The 21410-nt window shown below is 49.8% G+C and overlaps 1 protein-coding gene across 5 annotated transcripts in view; it reads left to right on the top strand.

Moving 5' to 3' along the window:
- The window catches only part of NF2 (NF2, moesin-ezrin-radixin like (MERLIN) tumor suppressor), a 46915-nt gene that overhangs the window by 12025 nt on the left and 13480 nt on the right, over positions 1-21410 (top strand). For all 5 annotated transcript variants that reach the window (XM_030285526.4, XM_030285522.4, XM_030285523.4 and 2 more), the window contains exons 3-13: positions 349-471; positions 2665-2748; positions 7188-7256; positions 7401-7483; positions 8102-8177; positions 8398-8532; positions 11004-11078; positions 12543-12656; positions 15572-15694; positions 16064-16281; positions 16907-17012. In XM_030285526.4, the coding sequence (XP_030141386.3) occupies positions 349-471; positions 2665-2748; positions 7188-7256; positions 7401-7483; positions 8102-8177; positions 8398-8532; positions 11004-11078; positions 12543-12656; positions 15572-15694; positions 16064-16281; positions 16907-17012 (1206 nt within the window). The remainder of the gene's footprint in view (positions 1-348; positions 472-2664; positions 2749-7187; positions 7257-7400; positions 7484-8101; positions 8178-8397; positions 8533-11003; positions 11079-12542; positions 12657-15571; positions 15695-16063; positions 16282-16906; positions 17013-21410) is intronic.

The following is a 21410-nucleotide window of genomic DNA, read 5'->3' as shown; positions in this document are numbered from 1 at the left end:
AGAAACACCACTCAAATAAACTCGGTGCAGGAAAACAAGGAGAGAGTCGGGTGGTGGCGCAGCAGGATCCAGCATCTCTCCACAAGTATCAGGAGAGGCAACGAGCACGTGGCAGATCAGGATCAACCTTCACTGTCTCATTTCTCATGCTGTTTGTTTCTGCCTTTTTTTGTTCCCTTGCATCATTAGGAGTGTCAGAAATGTTTGTTTTCTTTTTTTAACTACAGGGTTTGAACTATTTAGGTCTGTTCTAGATGTCTAAAAGTGTCTGACAGAATATGTTCTCATCTGAACAGAAGGGAGCTGGGTCTTGCCTTGAAGAAACCAAGTGGCTTTTGTATCCCACAGGTCCTGGATCATGATGTTCCCACAGAGGAGCCCAAAACTTTTCACTTCCTGGCCAAATTTTATCCTGAGAATGCAGAGGAGGAATTGGTCCAGGAAATCACCCAGCACCTGTTCTTCCTGCAGGTGGGAGTCAATACACTGCTATCCAACCTGAGGGAGAGGGAGCCAGGATGAGCAGAAGGTCCCAGGGTCAGAGAGTTGGTCAGCAGAGTGTGCTCCACATCCTTATGTTCACAGCTTTCTATAGGGACTTGTCTTTAGCAACAAAAACTTCCTAAAATAGGTGAAGGATGGTTTTTGTGGAGGAAGCAGCTTGCCCAGACTGGCAGACCTCTGAAATGGCAGACAAGAATGATGAGGTGATCCATTATATCCATGGGTGGTGTCTCAGGGACGTGGCTCTGTCAGCCAAGGGCTCGTGTCCCTCTGCAGGGTGTGGGATGAGCTGTGCTGAGGGGTGGCAGCTGCCTTTGGATGTGAGGGCATCGTTGTGTGGAGCAGAGGAGTTTGATCCTGGAGAACAGAGTGCAGCCAGCCTCTTCCCAGGCTGCACAGCAAAGTTCCCCTCCTCACTAAACAGCCTTCAGGTACATCAAGATGTTGTTCTTCAGAGCAGAAGAACATCCCAGCAGCTCAGCTCTCTGGTGGAAAAACAGAGGAGAAGGGGAAACCTCACCTGCCCCAGGAACTCCTGCCCTGCAGTTAAGCATTTGGAAACTGTGAACACGTCTTGGTTGGGTTTTTTTATTTAAATTATTCTACAAAACTTTGTGTCCTGAGAAATCAGTTCAGCTGATGATGTGGCAATGCTGCATGGCTGGTAACAAGGAGCTGCTTTCACAGGAGCTCTCTTTCAGAGACATGATCAATTTTCTGCCACAAAATCCATTTTCTGACACATTTTTCCTCAGAAGAGTTCTGTCAAGCACAGTTACAGGGAACAGAGCCCTCCTAGTCAGACTCCTGGGTATTCACTGGGATGTTTCAGCTGCTCTCTGGCTGTTAATTTGAAGATAAATTACAAAAATTTTTTAAGTCACTCATTCTTAAGTTTTTTACACCAAAGTCAGGACAACCTGGATTTGGGAATACCTCTGTAGCCTGCAGGGTGTCCTGCCCTTTCCTAGTGAGCTCACCAGCCTCTTGATACTTTTCATTCTTCCAAAGTCCATCTTTTTTCTCCAGAGCCAAAAGCGTTCTAAATGCAAAGTATTCCTGTTAATTTCCAAGCTCTGTCTCGTGCACTGGTGTCTCTGTAGGGTTATTTCTGAATGCCTCATTTGCCAGGAGCTTTATCCATGGTGAGGAAAAATGCTGTTGGAATCTTTGAGAAGGAAAATCAGAGAGGAAAAGCCATTCAAGCTGCGTTTTCTAAATTCAGACCATGACTTTGCTGCTGGGATTTCTGTACTGAGAGGAACCTGGGCTCCTGAATGCATCTGGGAAACAGGAGCACATCTAAGCTTGTAAACTCTCCTGTTTTTTATCTTGATGCAGCAGAATATCTGCTGTGATTATGTTGTACCCAACTTTGAGGACTCAAAGCACGTTGTAAATTCAAATTGATGTTCCTGCATCTCCAACAATCCATTTAAGCCTCCCAGGAAATCGTAGGCTTTTTAAATTTTTTCCCCCCCTATCTTTAATCAGGAAAATTAAGTGTGCCAACCCAAAAAATATCGAACATGACAGGTTTAATTTTTGAATGCACAGAAGGCAGGGAAGTAAAGCTGTGGCCTGGGGGAGCTGCACGTCGGCTCTCCCGGGAGCACACGCGGGGCTCTGCCTGCTGCTGAAAGCTCTGCCACAGAGGTGACCTGCAGCTCTCCGTGCTGAGATCCAAGGAATTGGCCTCCAGCACAGGTGAGCACTGACTCACAATGGGGCCTGAATGTCCCAGAGCAAAGCTTGCAGTGCTCAGAGACTCTGCTGCAAGCTGCTCTTTTATTTAGCAGCGTGGCTGAATGTCCTATCAATCCGTAGCTCGTGCCTGAAGAGGTTTTAGCTCTGTGTTTACATGCAAGGTTTCCCCTCCGCCCCTTGCCTTTAGCAACAGGATAAATGTGCTGTCATTTTCCACATATAAATTTAGCTCTTCTCACCAACCTGTCTGAGAAAGGTGGTCTGTGAAAGCCTGAGCCCTTCCGAGCCGCCAGAGATTTCCTGGGTCTGGACTGTGATTAGTGTTAGGAAAATTGTTAACTCTGTGTGGTTGACAGCTCAAGTTAAACAAACTGCAGCCATCTGCTGTGACAGTCATGCTCTGCTGTGCTCCACTAAACGTGTGTTATCTGTCCTGTGCTGCTCTGTGTGCAGGTGAAGAAGCAGATTTTGGATGAGAAGATCTTCTGTCCTCCTGAAGCCTCTGTCCTGCTGGCCTCTTATGCTGTGCAAGCCAAGGTAGGCAGCAAGGGATGCTCCAAGGGCCTGCTGGGGTATTGCTGATCCAGGTGCTTTGTGCTGGAGCCACTTCCTAGAGAAAGGGAAAGCAGGGAAAGCTGTGAAGGCTTGGGAAGTGAGGGGGCTACACCAGCACTGCTGCCTTCTCCATGTGGCTGGTTCCTGGCTTTCTCCAGACATTGGATGGGTTTTTGCTTTCTCTTTCCAGGACTCTTTTGCAAATGCTCAGCTCATGAGCTGCAGAGCCTGCTTGAGTGTGGCTTACTGCTGGAGCAGGTGAATTCCCTGAGCCTGAGGTTTTTTGGATCTCCTCCCTGCTTTTGCCAGTGTAACCAGAGGCAAGCCAGCCGTGGGACTCCCAGCTCCACTGCTCCCCCAGAATATTTATCTTGACAATGACTTTATTTCAGTGCTAGAACTGCCACATCCCTTTTATTGCACTGTGAAAGGGCTTTTCCTGGCTTCTCCCTTTATCTTGGGTTTGATCTTGGGTGTTTGGCCTCACCAGACAGAGGGAAAAGTCAGTGTTCATTGAGTTCCCCTTGTTTCTCTGCTGCATTCCACTCTGGCCCAGAGTGGGTGTGTTTTGCTGAGGATTTATTCCTGAGGACACGGTTTTCCAGTTTGGGGTGTGCAGCCTCAGACAGCTTGCCCAGAGCAGAGACTCCTGTGGTGGAGGGAGCAGCCCAGGGTTCAGTGGCAGGGACATTCTTGCAATCAGGGACATAATTTCTCCCTGTGTATGCACAACGTGTGCTGTTGCTCAGTTAACAGCTCCTGGAGCTCAGCTCCAGTTTGTGTGTGCAAAGATCCTGTTTTGGGAGGGAGAGGAGCAGCTGCAGTCTGAGCACAGCCCAGCCACGTTGTCTCTGCATCTCCTGTTGGTTCTGACTCTGGGTGGGATTTTGGGAGGGTTTGGATCACAGGACCCAGGCAGGTGGCTGTGCCCTGGTTCTGGCAAATCCAGCTGTCCTGAGGAGCAAGGCTGTGCAGAAGTTTAGGAGGAGCAGCTCTGTGGGACCATCTTTACTGGCAGTGTAGGAGGAGTGTTGCCAGAAGAGAGGGCCTGATCCAGGTTGGTTTGTTCCTTTGGCCATGTAATTTTCTCAAAAGCTTTCAGTCCACACTCTGAGTAGAGCCCTGGGTGCCAGGTTCTTTGATGGGGTTTGAATTTACAAGAAATTGGTGTTTTTTCTTCTCATAATCAGGCTATTGAAACCATGTTTTGTTCAAGAGACTCATCATCTGGACAAAGAAAAGTTGCTTTTAGAAATGTTTCCGTTTGTGTAAAACATTCATCACTCTTATTAGAGTGCATGAGTAAACACGTCCTTGGCTTTCTTTCCATTGACCTGATCTGAGGATACGTAGGGAATGACTTTTCTGGCTGCCAAAATGAATAAACGTTGGGTAAATATTGAGCTCTGTTACCTCATGGCCAGGACAGCTCCTTGGGTACAGGCTGTGACTTGGTGCAGGTCGGTTGTGCCCTCCCCTTTGTCCCCTTGGCACCTTGAATGTCCTGGGGCGCTGGGAGGAGCTCACGTGGAGTCAGAGCAGTTCTGACCATGCTGAGATCAGGAGAAGGAGGAGCAGGGCTGAATTTCCTGCATTTCACTAAAGGGTTTTCTTCAGATATCCCTTTCCTTGCTGCCCCTCCAGCCTGGGATTCCCCTTCTGCTTTTACTCCCAGCACATGTGAAAGCTGAAACCACATCTTTGATAGGGAACTGGGAAGAAGGATGTTGCAGGTCATCTCCTGCTAGTTGAGGAGGATAATGATGTCCTTCCTGGACAAGAAAGCAGGCAGAGAGTGCAGTAATTTCACTAACAAGGTGCTGATTTGCATGATTAGGGGTATAATAGCCTGACACAGCAGCGTGTGTGCATCCAGCAGCCACTTATTGACAGCCAGGTACTGCTGATCCATCCACACCAACCTGAGTCGGCAAAGGAAACAGGGGGGTCGTAAAAATAACAGCTTATTTATTTCTCTCTCATTGTGTTCATTTAGGGAATTACTATGTGCTTTCCCCTCCAGCCCTATTCAAACCACCCACGTGGCTTTCAGAGGTTGGAGGTGGCTCAGGTTTTAAATATCAGGGAAAGACGTGGGATCAACTGGGAAAAAATGGGAACATCCAGGAGGTTCTTCTATTTTTTGCCCCTTAAATGCAGGTTGCTGCTGTGCTGCAACTCTCTCAGCACTTCAGCTCTTGCAGCACAGCAAACAGCTCTTTAATTATTATTGTTTTTCCCCAAACAAGCAATACTTGGTGTTAATTTGTAGCTGAGCCTGCCTGTGTTTATCCAACAATCTAAGCCAGGCGTATGAATGTGGTAAAGGCAATTCCATGTCCAATCACGAATATTAATCATACAGTTCAATTAACAAGAGCTGAAATTCCATGACAATTTGAAAGTAATGATTTAATTGAAAAGGCCTTTAGAAAATACATTTGCAAAATCATTTGAGCCAACAAATTCTGCAATACTTAAGCCATTTGTTGATTTTTGACTTGTGAATAATTAATGTTCTCATCCAGACTCCCCTCTCAGTACAAATATTCCTCTGGGACACGGCAGTATTTTTAAGCACATGAAAAGTCACATAATCCATACTTAGTCTTGGACTTCCTCAGAAGATCACAACAGAAAATAATCGTGTTAATCCTATTTGCTATTATTTTCATCACCTAAAAATGATTTACTTGCTGCTTGTCCAAAGCTGTTGGAATTGCTTCCTTCACCAGTGCCATGTTTTTAGTTCTGCTTCATTTCAAGGGTGGCTCAGGGGTCATGTACCTGCAAAGTGCTGCATCCTGAGGAGCTCCAAGACCTTGGAAGGCAGAGAGTTGCTGCCGCTCTTGGATGAAATCCGGGCTGGTTTTGTTCTATTAATTGAAGTCTGAGTCAGTGTTGGTTGTTGTTACATGCTCCCTTTGCATCTGCATTGGCTCCAAATCAATATTTGTGTCTTTAATCCCCACGTGTTGTCTCCCAAGTGCAGAGGTGGGATGTGTGTAGACTTTTGATGCTGAGCTCTGGTTTTGGTGCACGGTGTGAAGGTCCTGGCACAAAAAGGAGGCTGAGAGGAAAAACCTTCTGACTTGTTGTATGACCAGCAGATGCTTCTTGGTCTTGGGTTTAAAAATTGTCACCATTTTGCACTTTCTGAGCGAAGGTTGCTCAGAAAAACAGGGAGGGAAGGGCTGCCCCTCTTGCAAAATGAGTGGCTTGAGCAAACAGTGCTGTGTCTCGTGCAGTCGGGCGCTGTCATCTCTATCACTGCAGAAGTCCTGGTTGCCAGGTGAAGGAAGTGTGGAAGTCACAGCACTCTGTGTACGTGCCTCACATGCTTTGTTCTTCTCCCCCTGAATTTGCTGGGTTGTTGGAGGAGCCGTTTTCCAGCGTTTTCCTGCCCTCTGAGGCCGTGCAGGAGGTAAATTCATTTTCACATGCACCGCAGGGACACGCGGCTCTTCAATCTGTTAATAAGCAGTTTTCTTTCTCAGTCACTTTATATGCTGCTCAAAGAGATGTAAATCTAAACAAATACCAGTAATTAGTGGATGCGCTTAACAAATCTGAATTGGATTCCATGACCCAGTTGAGCAACAGACCCTCTGACAGAAGAGCCACCACCTGCCTGAGAGGAATCTGTCAAACTCCTCTAATTTTTTTGATATTTATTCATTAGGGTGATGAGCAGCGACAGAGAAACTGCCATCTGCCTAACCTGGATCACTGCTATCCATCAGTTTTTGGGGACAGGTCTTTCTCCATGTCTTATTTCCTTGTTCCGTTACCTGTGGAACTGCAAGGACCTCTCAGCTATAGTCCTGCTCTGCACTGGGGAAAATGTTAATTAGGGCATGATAATGAGAATAGAATAGAATAGAATAGAATAGAATAGAATAGAATAGAATAGAATACAATACAATACAATACAATACAATACAATACAATACAATACAATACAATATGACAACCATCATCTAGTCCAGCTGGACTGATGGAGGACATCAACTGGTGAAGGTCATCAACTGAAGCTGTGGGAAGTGGTAGAGTCACCATCCCTGGAAGTGTTCAAAAACTGATCAGATGTGGCTCTTGGGGACCTTAGGGATGTGCAGTCACAGGCTGGACTTGATCTTGGAGACCTTTTCCAACTTTAATTATTCTCTGATGGTGGAAAGTTTTGTTCTGCTCCCAGCTCTGCTGCATGAGTAGAAGGAAACTCTTTGTTTCTATTAGCAATGAAATGACAAAGAAACTCAGGTTATTCACCTTAGAGGACAGCAGGTTCTGTGCTCCTGGGGTGCAGGGGTGAGCAGGCCATGTTTGCTGTCGCTCAGGGCTGGGTGTGAGGGAGTGAAGAGTTTGACTTGCCCTTGTTGTTAACGTGGGGTGGGCTTGATGTCTGTGCTTCTCCCCAGTACGGTGACTACGATCCCAATGTCCACAAGAGAGGCTTCCTGGCACAGGAGGAATTGCTTCCCAAGCGGGTAAGGAGCTCAGCAGCGGTGGGGAGTCAGTGTCCAAGCTGTCCTGAGGCTGGACGTGCTGCTGGACCTGTCTTGGCGTTTCTGGCTTTCTTGCTGAGCCAGGAGCAGCACTGTAACCTGGTCTCTGTCTCCCACCTATCCCAGGTAATAAATCTGTACCAGATGACTCCAGAGATGTGGGAGGAAAGGATAACAGCCTGGTATGCAGAGCACCGGGGCAGAGCGAGGTGAGCTTGTGCTGCTGGGCTGGGTCAGGGCCAGTCTCCTCCCCTGCAGAGTCACCAGGCTTTGGGAAGCTTGGGCGGGCGCTGGATGAGCTCTGCCAGCAGGTTAATCTCAGCACATCTCTGCAGCAGCCTCGGGAAGAGCTCAAAGCTTTTGTTGATGGCTCAGCTTGTGCCTTGCTGTCCCCCGGTCACTGTTGGGGCCTTCAAGAGAATTCAGGAATGATGCAAAGTAAGGACTCACCTGCATCAGGGATCTGGGAGAATAAATAGGGATTCAAACTATATGGCTGCCTCAGGTGGCAAAATGCTCCTTTTGGGGAATAAACCTAAAGCCATGGATCTGAAACAGTGGCATCCCAGCCAGGGATTTCCTATTTATGCTGAAGGGATTGGGAGGTGAACAAAGCCAGGCCTGGAGTGCTGCATCTCAGCAGCCACTCAGATGCTGGCAGCTGCAGAGTGAGATTTGCTCTTAGACTTTATTGATCCTGCCAGCAAAGACAGGATTGACCCGTGTGATAGAGACAGTCCAAGCTTTAAAGCCTGGTGAGTGCTTAGGATCAGCAGGAGCAGCCATGTCCCTCTCTGATCCTCCCAAACACTGTTCCTGCCTGACAGAGATGAAGCTGAAATGGAGTATCTGAAGATAGCCCAGGACCTGGAAATGTACGGTGTGAACTACTTTGCCATCAGGGTGAGTTGGGTGGGCTGGGGGTCCTGTTTTCCTGCCAGGGTAATCTCCATGTCCTGGAGAGCCGAGAGAGCTGGGAGGTGGCAGTTGGGGACCCAGTCTGTGCTGAGGGGAAGCTCCTGGTACCCAGTGCTGGGTCACCGCTTGGGGCTGGCTGAGGGGGGAACAGTGGGTTCACATCTGACCCTCCCAGTGATTTCTGCTCTTTCCTTTCCTCCTGCAGAATAAAAAGGGCACAGAGCTGCTCCTTGGAGTTGATGCCTTGGGTCTTCACATTTATGACCCAGACAACAGGTTGACCCCTAAAATCTCCTTCCCATGGAATGAGATCCGGAATATCTCCTACAGTGATAAAGAGGTATGGATGTGTCCCAACTCCTCCCTGAGAGCAGTAAGAACACAACTGGGATTTAAAATTATTTCTCTTGGCTTCTCTATCTGCTGTGCTTGCTCTCACCAGCTTAGCTAAGGGCAGCTCAACTCCTCCAGTTGAAACCTTAATCCAAGCCTTCCTGAAACTCTGCAGGAGTGGGCGTGCAAGGGGTCACTGGGGAGCTGGTTCTCCTCTTTGGTTTCAAACCTTCTATGTAATAATCTTTTCAAAAACCCAAAATTGCTGTTGATGTTCTTAGCCCAAATACCAGAGTTCAGAAGTTAAAATCTCTTCTTTACTGCATATATTACGGTATTTATTACTGTGGATATATTCTGTATTATGGAATACAGGGAGATGTATTCCTGGGGAGGAGAGCTCTTGCCATCTCATTACATCATTCTGGGTGTCAGGCTGCTGGGCTTGGCATAAGCAGCTGGAATCTTTTTAGGAAGTTGAGCAATTTAAGGGCGCTGTTGGATAGTTATTTATTAAATCCAGAGTCTAAAGATGGGTCTTTCAGATTGTTGGCCCTCAAACCTAATTGAGAACAGAAGTGAAATTGGCTGAGGAGGGTGGACTGAGCAGCTCCATTTTAAGTCTGAGAGAGCAGCTCAAAGAAACCAGCTGCCTTCATGGTAAGGAAGAGAATTAACTTCTTAATTAAAAATGGTTTTCTAATCTAAACATGATATTGATCAGGGGAGCAGCTAAAGGTTTCTCATCAGCTGCGTTTATTGCATGTCTTGTGAAGTTTTATAAGCAGTAAATCTGTGCTGGAATTGTCTCCACTTGCTTTACTCCTTAAAGAGCTTCACGACTCCACAAAAAGCCCAGCACTGAGTGACTTCCCTGCCTGTTACAGCGCAGTGGGAGCTCCCCAGAATCCAGGGATTGACCCCTCCATAAGCAGGCCTTGCCACAGGACTGTAGCAGAGCTCTCTCCAGGGGAAGGACGGATCCCTTCCATCAGCTCAATCATCTGTGTAGTCAGGTGCCCACGAGCAGGCCTGACCTGATGCTCACAGGGCCAACAGCTGGGAACAGCAGCTCTGCTGGCACCACACTGGAGGTTATCCCTCCTAACACAGATTGACTGTTCACATGGACCTGAAACTCCTCTCCCAGCATATTCCTGCTGCTGCTCCCAGTGACTGCTGGGGGCCCTGAATCCAGGGACGTTCATGCACGTCTGCTTGTGTGAAAGTTTTGAAAGACTGGCTCTTAAACTGTCGGAGCAAGGCAGTGCCAGGGCAGGGCCCTTTGCAGGCAGGGCTGTGTATTGACAGATCTCCCACTCTAATGGACACACTCTGTCTGCTCCAGCTCCTCAGCCCGTTATTTCTGTAGCGTGTGGGGGAGTGATGGAATATGTGCATGTCTCCTAAAAAATGCCATCTTGCAGAGCACTCCATCTCTTCAAGTACCCTTCTGATAGTGTAGAGGCTTCTCTCCATCCAAGGGCTGCATTACTAAAGCCCTTGAGGGATTTGTGCCACCACTGGCCTCTCAAGAGAGCGTCTGTGGGAGAGCTTTGGAGAGGGTGAAGCCAGGCCATGGGTAGAGCTGGCTGGTTGGCACATGGACTGTAAATACAACTTACAGCCAGGGAATAAAAGTTTGGATTGTGAGGAAGTCTTAGGACATGGCTGAGTTCTGGAGAAGAAAATGCATGGAAAATACTTCTGGGGAACTCTTGTGAGTGGAGGTGTTGGTGGGAAGGGCAGCAGCTCTTTGCTGTGTTCCTGATGCAGCTCTCCTGCCTTTTTAACTCCCTGACAGGAGAGTGCAGCCACCTGGGAGTCAGGCTCTTCTCCCAGGTAACAAGTGACAGGATGAGATGAAGCAGCCTTGAGTGGTACCAGGGAAGGTGTAAGTTGGATATTAGGGAGAATTTCTTCATTAAAGGGCTGTCAAACCCTGTCCCAGACTGACAAGTAAAGTGTTCAGAACACATGTGGATGTGGCACCTGGGGACATGGTTTGAGGGTGAATATGATGCTGTTGGGTTGACACTTGAATTTTAGGATCTTGGAGGGCTTTTCCAACCTTAATGATTCTGTGATTCCCATCAGGCAGCTGAGCTGGTTCTTCCTCCCTTTGGAAGCATCCTGAGTTCCTGCAGTGGATTCTGTGCTCCCTGCAGCTCCCAGGAGAGCAGCACCTTGCCTGGGGAGGTGCTGAGCTGAACCCCCACCCCTGCAGGGTTCTCTGCAGAGGACACCAGCTCCTGTGGCCCCCATGTTTTCCTGACAGGAGGAACGGTTGTCTCCTTGGCTGCTTTTGATGCAAGTCCTCTTGCTTGGCTCAGAGCCACGGGGACGGCTCTGAGCCGTGTGTCTGACCCTGCTGACCTGCTCTGAGCCAGAGCTTTCAGGAAGAATTTTATAGCTGCCTTTTTTATTAAATGCACCACCCTCTGATAACTCTCTCCCTCTTTATTTTTTTCTTTTCAGTTTACGATTAAGCCATTGGACAAAAAGATTGATGTTTTTAAATTCAATTCATCAAAGCTGCGTGTGAATAAGCTGGTAAGTGCACAGACAGTCTTTTTCTACTGCCTGCAGCAGTGGGTTCTGCAGAGAGTGTGAGACAACGAGCTTTTGGGGCTTTTCCTTTGAGAGGGAGCTGCTGCTGTGTGGCTGTGATGGGGTGTAGCAGTTGCTGCTCACTGAAGGAGGGAAGGGGGAGACTCAAGGTAAGCTGCTCCGCAGAACCTCTCCCCCTCCCCTGTTTCTGTGCTGCTTTTTGCAGCTCTTGGCTTTCAGCTGACCTAAATAGTGGAAGCAGTTAGTAAATTCAACAGCTTTGCTCAGTTCCTCTTTCTTCCCATGTGGATCTTTCCCATTCTGCCCTGTGTCGTAGCTTTCCCTGCTTTGGGAGGCACAGTCCTGGCTTTTCCCCCTCTGAGGACACTCTCCTTGGACAAGGATGGGCTGCATTGAGCTGATTGAGCTGTCCATGTTGGAGACCAGCTTTAGCTGATGGTCTGGATTTGGATCCATTGTTAGGTCACACAGGTACCTTTGCTGTCCTGGTTGTTGGCTGTGCTTCATATTCCATAGGAAATGGGGCTTCCTCATTCTCTGCATCATCAGCTTCATAGTGCTGAAATCTTCAGAGAAGTCATTTGTGATTTGGGTTGTGGCTGTCCCTGGAAGTGTTCCAGGCCAGGTTGGACAGGGCTTGGAGCAACATGGGACAACAGAAGATGTCCCTACCTATGGCAGGGGATGGCACTGGATCATCTTAAAGGTCTCTTCCAACTCCAACCATTCCATGATTCTTGTGATTTTATAAAATGGAAGAAGAGCATGTAAATCAGTCCTTTAGAAAAGAATCCAAATTTAGAACCCTGCTTTTATTGCTAAAAAAATCTTTTCACTCTTCTGTGTGCCCACCTTGTGCTAACCCTCCTCTAGCACTGCCACCTCCCTGGTCCTTACCAGAGAGAGAACCACACTGGGGCTCAAATCCCTTCAGCAAAGGAGTCTGGAGATGCCCAAGCAAGTTTTTGATAAGCCTTCTGTTTGTCCAAACAGAAAGTGGTTTTCCTTTTTTTTTTTTAATTTATTTTTTAATCTCAGTGCCTTAAACATACACTGGGGAGAAGGTGCAAGTTCATCTTGAGCCTAAAGAAAGGGAGGAGTGAGAACGAGGGAACCAGGCAGAGCTGTAGAAATTTTTATTTCATTATTTGGCCTCTTGCCTTTTTAGAGTGGGTGTCAAACAACACCCGTGCTGTGCTGGAGGCACAGAAAATTGGTGTCTGCAAAGAGCTGCTATACCCAGGAGCTGGTGTTTGGTGTGGGACCTGGCTCCCTGCCCCTCCTACAGCTGTGAGAGCTCGCAGGGATGGAGCTCAGTGGGTGGAAGCACTAACAAGCACCAAATCAAAGCAATTCTAGTGGTTTTGTGTGTCAAGAATACAAACCACCTCATTGCCATCACGCGTACAGCTGTTCCTCTCTGCTCTTCACCCCTGACTGCTGCAGATTCTTCAGCTGTGCATTGGGAACCACGACCTCTTCATGAGGAGGAGGAAGGCAGACTCGCTGGAGGTGCAGCAGATGAAAGCACAGGCCAGGGAGGAGAAGGCCAGGAAGCAGGTGAGCCACATGTCCCATAACCAGTGAGCCAAAATCAGAAATGCAGACGGGCTTGGGAAGGACAGGTCTCTGGAATGACTTCAAAGCAGCTTTGAGGGAAGGTCCAACTGAACATTTTTTAGTAGCCTGCTCCCAGCTCTCCAGTCATCTCAGCTTGGCTCTGCAGGTTGGTGACAGCCTGAGTCCAGCCCCCAATTTGGGAACAAAACTGAGAGGAGAGGATAGGAGGGAAAAGCTGTCCTGGGTGTCTACAATTGTGTGGCAGGCCATGTGTTGGGACAGTTGATAAATCAGGGGCTGTGAGGGGGAGCTGTGCTCTGCTGTAGCTCTTAAGCTCATTTCTAATTGCAGGGTAATGGAATGCATGCCGACATTCCGGGCTGTGCAGCCTGGAATGCTGATGCCATGCTGGCCTCTCTCCGTGCCTGGGTCAGCCCGGCCGGCACGGCAGAGGCAGCGGCGTGGAGCCCACGAGCACAGATCAGCAAATTGAATTGTATGAATCATTGTTTTCTGCTCGTAGACCTTTTCTACTCACTGAAACCCACACAGCTAATCTGAGCACTGGTGCTCGGAATATAAATGGCCCTTTGGCAGGGAAGCCACTAGAGAGGAGTAGGAGAAGCCAGAACAGTCGCTGCACCCAACAGGGGTTTGTGCTCATGGGTCTGGGTGTTACTGGGTTTGAGCGTGACTATAGAGGTGCTTGTGTGGGATGGAGGTGCTCAGCTGGCCTGGAAATGGGACATGGCTTGTCCTTCAGGCACCTTTCTCAGTCTTTGTGTGGGATGGAGGTGCTCAGCTGGCCTGGAAATGGGACATGGCTTGTCCTTCAGGCACCTCTCTCAATCCTTGTGTGGAGCTGAGGTGCTCAGCTGGACTGAAGGTAGGACGTGGCTTGTTCTTCAGGCACCTCTTGGTGTTTGTGTGGTGCTGAGGTGCTCAGCCAGCCTGGAAATGGGATGTGTCTTGTCCTTTATGTACCTCCCAAGGTGCTTGTGTGATGCTGAGGTGCTCAGCTGGGCTGGAGGTGGGATGTGACTTGTCCTTCAGGCACCTCCTGAGGCAGTTTTCCTTCATGTAGCTCGTGGAGTGCCAGGAGAGGTCTGGGCTTGAGTCTCTACAAGCTCCACTGGGGAAGAGGGACTTCCCACAGGGATTCCTCTGGTTAATAAGGAGTTGGCACTATAGAACCAATGAGGTTGGAAAAGCACTCTGAGGCCTCCAACCATCAACCCTTCACAACTGCTTCACCTTAGTGGAGCAGAAGATCCTTGGAAGGAGCAGCATGGTGTCCAAGTGCTGACAGCCTCGGGGATGGGTGGTCAGGCATTGGAATGGGCTGCCTAGGGAAGTGGTAAAGTCACCATCCCCAGAAGAGTTCAGAAGTGGATCTGGTACACAAGGATATGGTTTTTTTGGAGTACACACTGGTGCTGGGATAATAGTTGGGCTTGGGCTTAGAGGGCTTTGCCAACCTGGACAGTTCCACAAATCTTTAAGTTTTGTGATCTGTGAGGTTTTGATATGTTTGGATAACACCACACCCAAGATCCTGTGCTTATTTGGGCTGCTGGAAGAGGTGAGGGCTCTGGGAGGGAGCAGCAGCTTAGGGCTTTACCTGAGGTCCCAAATCCAGGGCACTTGGGCTCCATGGGAAAGGTCAGGCTCCTGTGTGGGCTGGCTGCCCTGTCCTGAGTGAGCCACTGTGCTGTCTGCCCTGCTCCCTGCTCCCTCCTCAGCACCCGCAGTCGTTAACTGGTTTCAAATTGTCCTTTTAGATCAGGGATTCTTGTTAATGGGAGTCCTGAGCGGGATGCAGATCATAATGATAATTAATGAGGGGAACCTTTAATGGAAGGAAGCAGAACGGTTGGAACAGTGGGCGTCCCGCTTTCAGAGCACAGCTGGTGTCCAAGGAGTAGAGAAATGTGGCTTGTCTCACTTCCTTCCCTTATTAAACCCAGCAGGTCTCCTGTCCTGGCTGCAGCGTGGATATTTATAATGCCCCATCCCTGTGGGACTGGAGGGATTAAACTCAGTGTGTTAATTAGCCCAATGGCTCCCTTGGGCTCTTGGCTAGTGAAGAGGCAGTCCCTGGGCACAACAACCCTCCCTGCATCTTCTGGGGAGAGCTGGCAGGTCCTGATGGCTTGGATCTTCTCCTCCTGGAGAAGCATTGCTGTACCCTGTGAATGGAGAGGGTTTATTTTATCCAGGAATTGTCAGAGATGGTTGCACTCTGTGTCACCTCCCTCTGATCAAATGGAAGTGAAGGTACCAGGATGCTGGGTTGGATATCTGATCAAAAGGAGCAGCTATCCTCGTCCTTCAGCCTCCTGCCATGTGCTTCAGTATTTGGGAGATGCCCTCAGACTGTCCTTAAGCCCAGTCCTCCTGTAAGAAACTCCAGAGAGTTAAGCTGGAGATCTTGAGACCCAGTTGTCCTGGTCTACCCTGTGACTCAGCCTAGGAGGGCACTGTCTGGGGACATTGTCACCTGCAGGCAGCTCCTGTGGCCATGCTGTGAGTGACAGCCTGAGCAGAGGATGGGAATTGTCTCAGGACTGGCACTTTTCAAGGGAGCATCGAAGAGGCTGCCCAGGGCAGTGATGGAATCACCATCCCTGGAAGGGTTCAAAGAACGTGTGGATGTGGCACTTGGGGACATGGGTTATGGGTGGCCTTGGCTGTGCTGGGGGAACAGCTGGACTTGATGATCTTGGAGGTCTTTTCCAACCTAAGAGATCCCATGATTCTGTTCTTTGATCAGACCCCAGTCCATGGATGTTCCATTGTCACTAAGCAGAGAGGAGGCAGCAGTGCTCTGACCTCACCTGTGCCTCTTTCTCACCCATGGAAAACCTTCCTCATGTGTGTTTTTCTCCTTGCTTTCCCCAATCCCTTTCTCCCAGATGGAACGACAGTGCTTGGCACGAGAGAAGCAAATGAGAGAAGAGGCTGAGAGGACCAGAGATGAGCTGGAGAGGAGGCTGATGCAGCTGAAGGAGGAGGCAACCATGGCCAACGAGGCTCTGGTAGGTCCCTGGGAGGCCATTTCCGAGCACTGCAGCTGCTCCTCACTCTTTCCACTGCGGAAGCGTTTTTGGAAGCACTCTATGCCTGCCCTAAGACTGTTCCCAAACTGCTGCTAGTGGCCAGTGAGCAGCAGGCTGGATGGAGCTATTTCATCCTGCAGGGCTGCTTGGGAGGAGCACAGAGGATGATTTGGGGCAGAGCCTGGGCACATCCCAGCCTCGGTGGCAGACGGCTGCAGGTTTTCACGGGAGGGAGGGATTCTATGGAGCGTGTCGGAGCGAGCAGCTCGGGGCCCTGCTCCAGGGGCTGTGGGCACATTTGGGGAGACATTGGCTGTCCTTAATGGCTTCGTGTCCCGGAATTGTCAGATGAGGTCGGAGGAGACGGCGGATTTGCTGGCGGAGAAGGCGCAGATCACGGAGGAGGAGGCCAAGCTCCTGGCTCAGAAGGCGGCCGAGGCCGAGCAGGAGATGCAGCGCATCAAGGCCACGGCCATCCGGACTGAGGAGGAGAAGAGGCTGATGGAGCAGAAGGTGCTGGAGGCAGAGATGTTGGCACTGAAAATGGCCGAGGAGTCGGAGAGGAGGTCAGAGGGTACAACCTTGCAGCTACTTTTGCTTTGCTTCCCACCCCCTTCAAGTTATCCCTCTGATTTATCCTCCCTCAGCTTCCCACGTGTGTCCAACAGCAAATGGCCCTCTCACCCAGATGTTTTCCCTCTCCAAAAGCCAGCTCTGCATTTGGATGCTTTCTGTAGCCGTCCTCTGCATTCCCCAAAGTATTTAACAACATTAATAACACTTGGGGGTTGTTCTTCCTCTGGACGGTAGTTCTACCTTCCCTATTCTCTCCTTACTCCTGTACTTGCCTCTCAGTTGTCCAGTTCTCCTTTCCAGCCATGAGTTCTGTTCCAGTTTAGCCTTGAACAGAGACTTTGCTTCTTGTTAAAACTAGTGTTTCCATCCTCCTGATACCCAAGCCCAGGTCCCATGGTGAATGTGGCAGTGAGCAAGTAAAAGATGAGCCTTGTTTCCTTCCAGCTGATTACTCCTCTCTGTGTGAGAGCTTGCTGGGTGTCAGCCCTTCTGCTTGGATGAGCTCAGCCCTTCTCTGTCTCTTCTTGCCTATTCCACACTGTGATCCTGCTTCTCCATCCTCTCGTTTCCCCTGGCTCCAGTCTGATATTTGCTGTTTGCTGTTGGTCTTTGCAGGGCAAAGGAGGCTGATCAGCTCAAGCAGGACCTGCAGGAGGCTCGCGAGTCGGAGCGCAGAGCAAAGCAGAAGCTCTTGGAGATCACTAGCAAGTCTTCCTACACAGTAAGAGAGATCTGTGTTGTAATTCCCAGTTCCCTGAACTCCTGTGTAGCCTGAAGGAGCCTCCTTCTCCATCCCAACCATGGAGAGGGCTGAGCTGTGTCTTTGCTGCTCAGAAATCCTGAGCAGTGCTTGCCCTTTTCATCCCTGCATCTCATCCAGCAGAACTTCACTATGCTCTTTTTTTTTTTTTTTCCACCCACCTCTTGCTACGAGAGCAAAGGAGCTGCTGGTGAAATTAAAGCAGCAAATTTTAAACCAATTTAGCAGCCCGTGTCAGAGCCACTTTGCCAGAACGTGTGGAGTGCACCAGCTTAGCAATAACCTTTAAAATGGGGTTAAGTATGTCCTTGTTAGGTGGGATAAACACTTTTCAGAACCTGTACATTCATTCTTAGGGCATAAAGTGGACCTTCATGTGCTGGAAAAAAACTGACTTGAAGGGAGATTATTCCATAATTGTCCATTAAGAGGATTTCACACTTTCCTCTGAAGCATCTGGTCCTGATTCGTGCCGGGCACTGAAAAGCCAGACTAGATGACCATTGCTCTGACTTGTCTGGCAGTTCTGTTCCTCTGCTTCCCTAATTGTGCCTGCAAAACCCATCAGGTGCCTCCAGCCCTGCAGCTCACACCTGTTCCTTCCTGGCCTGGGAGAAGGGGAAGAGCATCAGGAATGGGCTTGACGTGGGAGTTATGGACAGGCCAGCACCGAGGTCTGAATTTGTACCTGCAGGCTCCTTCCCCCTTTGTCTGGAAACTTTATAGGAGCAGATTGGAGAGGGGTTGAGATGAAGCAAGTTTTCATCCCGATTCCCTGGAGTTCACTGCAAGAATATTTGGAAGCTGTTAAAAATAACAGTGATGGAAAATAATCAGGTGCTCTCAGCTCTGGGACACTCAGTCAAGTGAGTGCTGGATAAAGCCCAGCTTTGGAGTGCTCCTTCTTGTACAAGTCACTAGAATTCTGGGATGCACCAGCTCCTTAATTCTGGCTTTAACTTGTGCACAGGGAGTTACTTGTCCTCATTGGAACTGTGCTGCGTGGCTACATCAGCCAGTGTGGAATTTGGGCAGCTCTTCCACACCATGTTCCCTCGTGTTGCCATGTCCATCCTTAGTGAAACTAGCAGAGCCCCAGCTCAAAGCCCTTGTGCTGAAATCTCTGTGCAGGGGAGCAGCTGGGTGGTTCAGCTCTGTGTTCCTGTGGAATTAGAGCCTCATTAGGGGAATGTTGTGGGATTGCATGGAGCTCAGCTCCACCCCTCCAGCTGCATCTGCCTGGAGGCAGAGCTGCCACTTCCAGACACATAGGGCTGTGTCCTCTGCCTTCCCTAAAGAGCCCTGGCCTTCCAGACACAGCTGCCAGTGCCTGCTGGGGTGGGAAATGCTTTTTTCCTCCCCATTTCCGTGGCAGGATCCCCTCATGCAGCTGCTGCTCCTCTTGCCCCTCTCCCTGCCCTGGGATGAGGGATGTGCTGCACAGACTCTGTGGCTGTTATTTCAAAGGTCAGGAGGAGGCTGGTGTGCCCAGCATGTCCATATCCAGGTGAAAACACCTTGCTGGGCTCTTCCATCCTCTGTTACACATCCCAGAATTGCCAGCACATGGAGGGACCGCTTTTGAAAGCTGTTTCTGGGAGACTTGAGTTCCTCAGCTCTGATGAACGGTGCAGGATTCCAACTTTTCTCTTCCTGAATGAGGGTATAACATTGGGCTTGTTCATTTCCATGGTCCCAGACTTGGGCTGTGTTGTCCCCTGACACTGGGAGCTCAGCAGGACTTCACAAGAGCAAGAGAGGAAGGAGGGAGTGGATGGATGTAGAATCATTTAGGTTGGAAAGGACCCTTCAGAGATGGAGTCCAATCCCTGACCTAACTCTGTGCTGCAGAAAAGGCAAAACAAACAGTTATATATATATATTTTTCAACTTTCCAGTCTCCAATCCTGGTTCTTTAAAGCTTGTTTCAGTGTCTTTTTAGTCCTTGAAGCCCAGGCTGATTTTATGATGTCACTGGTAGGTGATGCATGAGAAGTGAGATGTGGATCTGAGACTCAGGCCATCAGGGCTTGGAGAACAACTCATTCCTTATGGACTTGGTCACAAATCTTTGCCTTCCTCAGTGCCCTTCAGGTGCCAGCTAAAGGCAGTCACCTCCTCTCTGGTCCTGTGGGAGCTGCAAGTGGCTGGTTTGGGCTTGCCCAAATTCCTGAGCAGCAAAATAAAGGCAGTGGCAGCACCAGGAGGAGCTTTCCATGCAGGGGAACCCTCCTGACCTGCTCTGTGCTCGCTCTGGATGCTCTGTGTCGCTCTGTATTCCAGAGGGATCCAAGGGATGGCCACTGCCGGCGTGGTGCTTGCCTCTTAACGGCAGGAAATTGCTGTAAGCAGGAACAGGGCTCTGCAGTTTGTTCCAGGTCAGGGAACACATATGGAAAAAGCTCCCTGTCCTTTTTATCATCCCATGGCCCTGGATTAGAAATAACAGCACCTGCTGAAAGAGCTGCCCAGGATTGTTGCTAATGGCAGGGAATCTGCAAGAGGAATTCTGTCCCTCTGCCCTGCTCAGGTGAGATCCCACCTGCAGAGCTGCCCCAGCCCTGGGCCCAGCACAGGAGGGACCTGGAGCTGCTGGAGCCAGTCCAGATGAGGCACCTGAGCTGCTCCAAGGGTTGGAGCCCCTCTGCTCTGGAGCCAGGCTGGGAGAGCTGGGGGTGCTCACCTGGAGAGGAGAAGGCTCCAGGGAGAGCTCAGAGCCCCTTGCAGGGCCTGAAGGGGCTCCAGGAGAGCTGGAGAGGGACTGGGGACAAGGGATGGAGGGACAGGACACAGGGAATGGCTTCTCAGTGCCAGAGGGCAGGGATGGATGGGATATTGGGAAGGTTCCCTGTGAGGGTGGGCAGGCCCTGGCACAGGGTGCCCAGAGCAGCTGTGGCTGCCCCTGGATCCCTGGCAGTGCCCAAGGCCGGGCTGGATGGGGCTGGGAGCAGCCTGGGATGGTGGAAGGTGTCCCTACCCATGGCAGGGGGTGGAACAGGATGAGCTTTAAGGTCTCTTCACACCCAAACCATTCCATGATTCTCTTAAATGCTTTGCTCCAGATACCAATCCCATGCCTCTGAGAGCCCTGAACCTGCTCACTCTGGTTTTTCCATACTCCTCCTCACTCCTGCTGCTCTCTGAGTTCACCAGTTTTTTTCCTTGCTCCACAGCAGAGCAGTGCCGAGGGAAGAGAAGAAAGTAGTGGCTGTAGCAACCCTGATGAATTGGCTCAGGCCTTAATGGCTGCAGCAACTGAAATTCCTGCTCAACTGTTACTGCTGCTGTTGGGAATTTTTAAAAACAAAACCCAACAAAGCTTGTACTGAAAAAAAAAAAAAAAACAAGCTAAAGGTTGTTTGAAGGCCAGCGGGCTGGCTCGGATGCTCCTGGCTCTCCTGCGCTGCAGGGACAGGAGAACCTCACGTGGGAAGGACTTTGGGAACGCCTGTGTGCCTTACAGGGAAGGGACTTGAATGTCAATGGGATGCAAGTATTTAAATCAGTTAAGTGCTTTGGCAGACCTGTCCCCTTTCCTTCGAGACTGGAATTTAGGTACTGCGCTGTCCCTTCCAGCGCCTGCTCCAGAATTAATGTGGCTTTGTTCCGTGCTGGCAGCAGAGGGGGAGGAAGGAATTGGGTTTCCTTGTCATGTGGGTCTTAACTCACCTGGAAGGCTCCAGCCAGGCCAAGTGCAGTCTGAGGCACCTCCTTGTTTATGCTTGTATGAGGTGTTTGTGTTCCAGCTTTGGGTCGATGAAATGTTGTTCCTCTCAGATTTGTCCGAGCTGGGAACGAGCCCTGGCTGTTTGTGAATTCCAGGCTGGTGGTGAGGGAAGAGGCAGGTTATTGTGCAGAGTAAATCTGTCACCCCAGTGCTTGCATGTATTGCTGAAGAGGGGCTAACTGAAAACAGTGCTTGGAGTATCCCAAATAAGAGAAATGAGGGAAAGAAAGAGCCAGTGGAAGCTCAAACTCTCATTTGTTAGAGCAGGTACTCAGCACTGCCATTCCAGGTTTGTGTATGTTGTTTTCCTTACAGGAATCCCTTAAAGCAAGAAGGAGCATCCGGGAGGGAGGTGGGGGATCTTTGGGATGCTGGGCTGGACTTCTCATACCCCAGAGCAGGGCTGAGCAGTCTGGCAGCAGTTGTGACTCAGCCCCAGCTGATGCTGCTGTGCCACCCTTGACATGTGCCCTGCTTGCCACCTCATCCAGCGTGCTGCAGGAGCAGAGCCATGACTCCAGCAGGATTTTCCTCTCCTCCTAATGAGTCCATTTGTTAGAGGTGTGACAGAATTTTTGACTGAGAGGAAGAAGGGTCATTTTTTAGGAGAAGATAAAACCCAAGGGCCTGGC

Source organism: Taeniopygia guttata, chromosome 15, assembly GCF_048771995.1.
Source record: "Taeniopygia guttata chromosome 15, bTaeGut7.mat, whole genome shotgun sequence".
Taxonomy (NCBI): domain Eukaryota; kingdom Metazoa; phylum Chordata; class Aves; order Passeriformes; family Estrildidae; genus Taeniopygia; species Taeniopygia guttata.
Note: the sequence above shows the minus strand (reverse complement) of the source record. Positions and strands in the feature narration are given on the sequence as shown.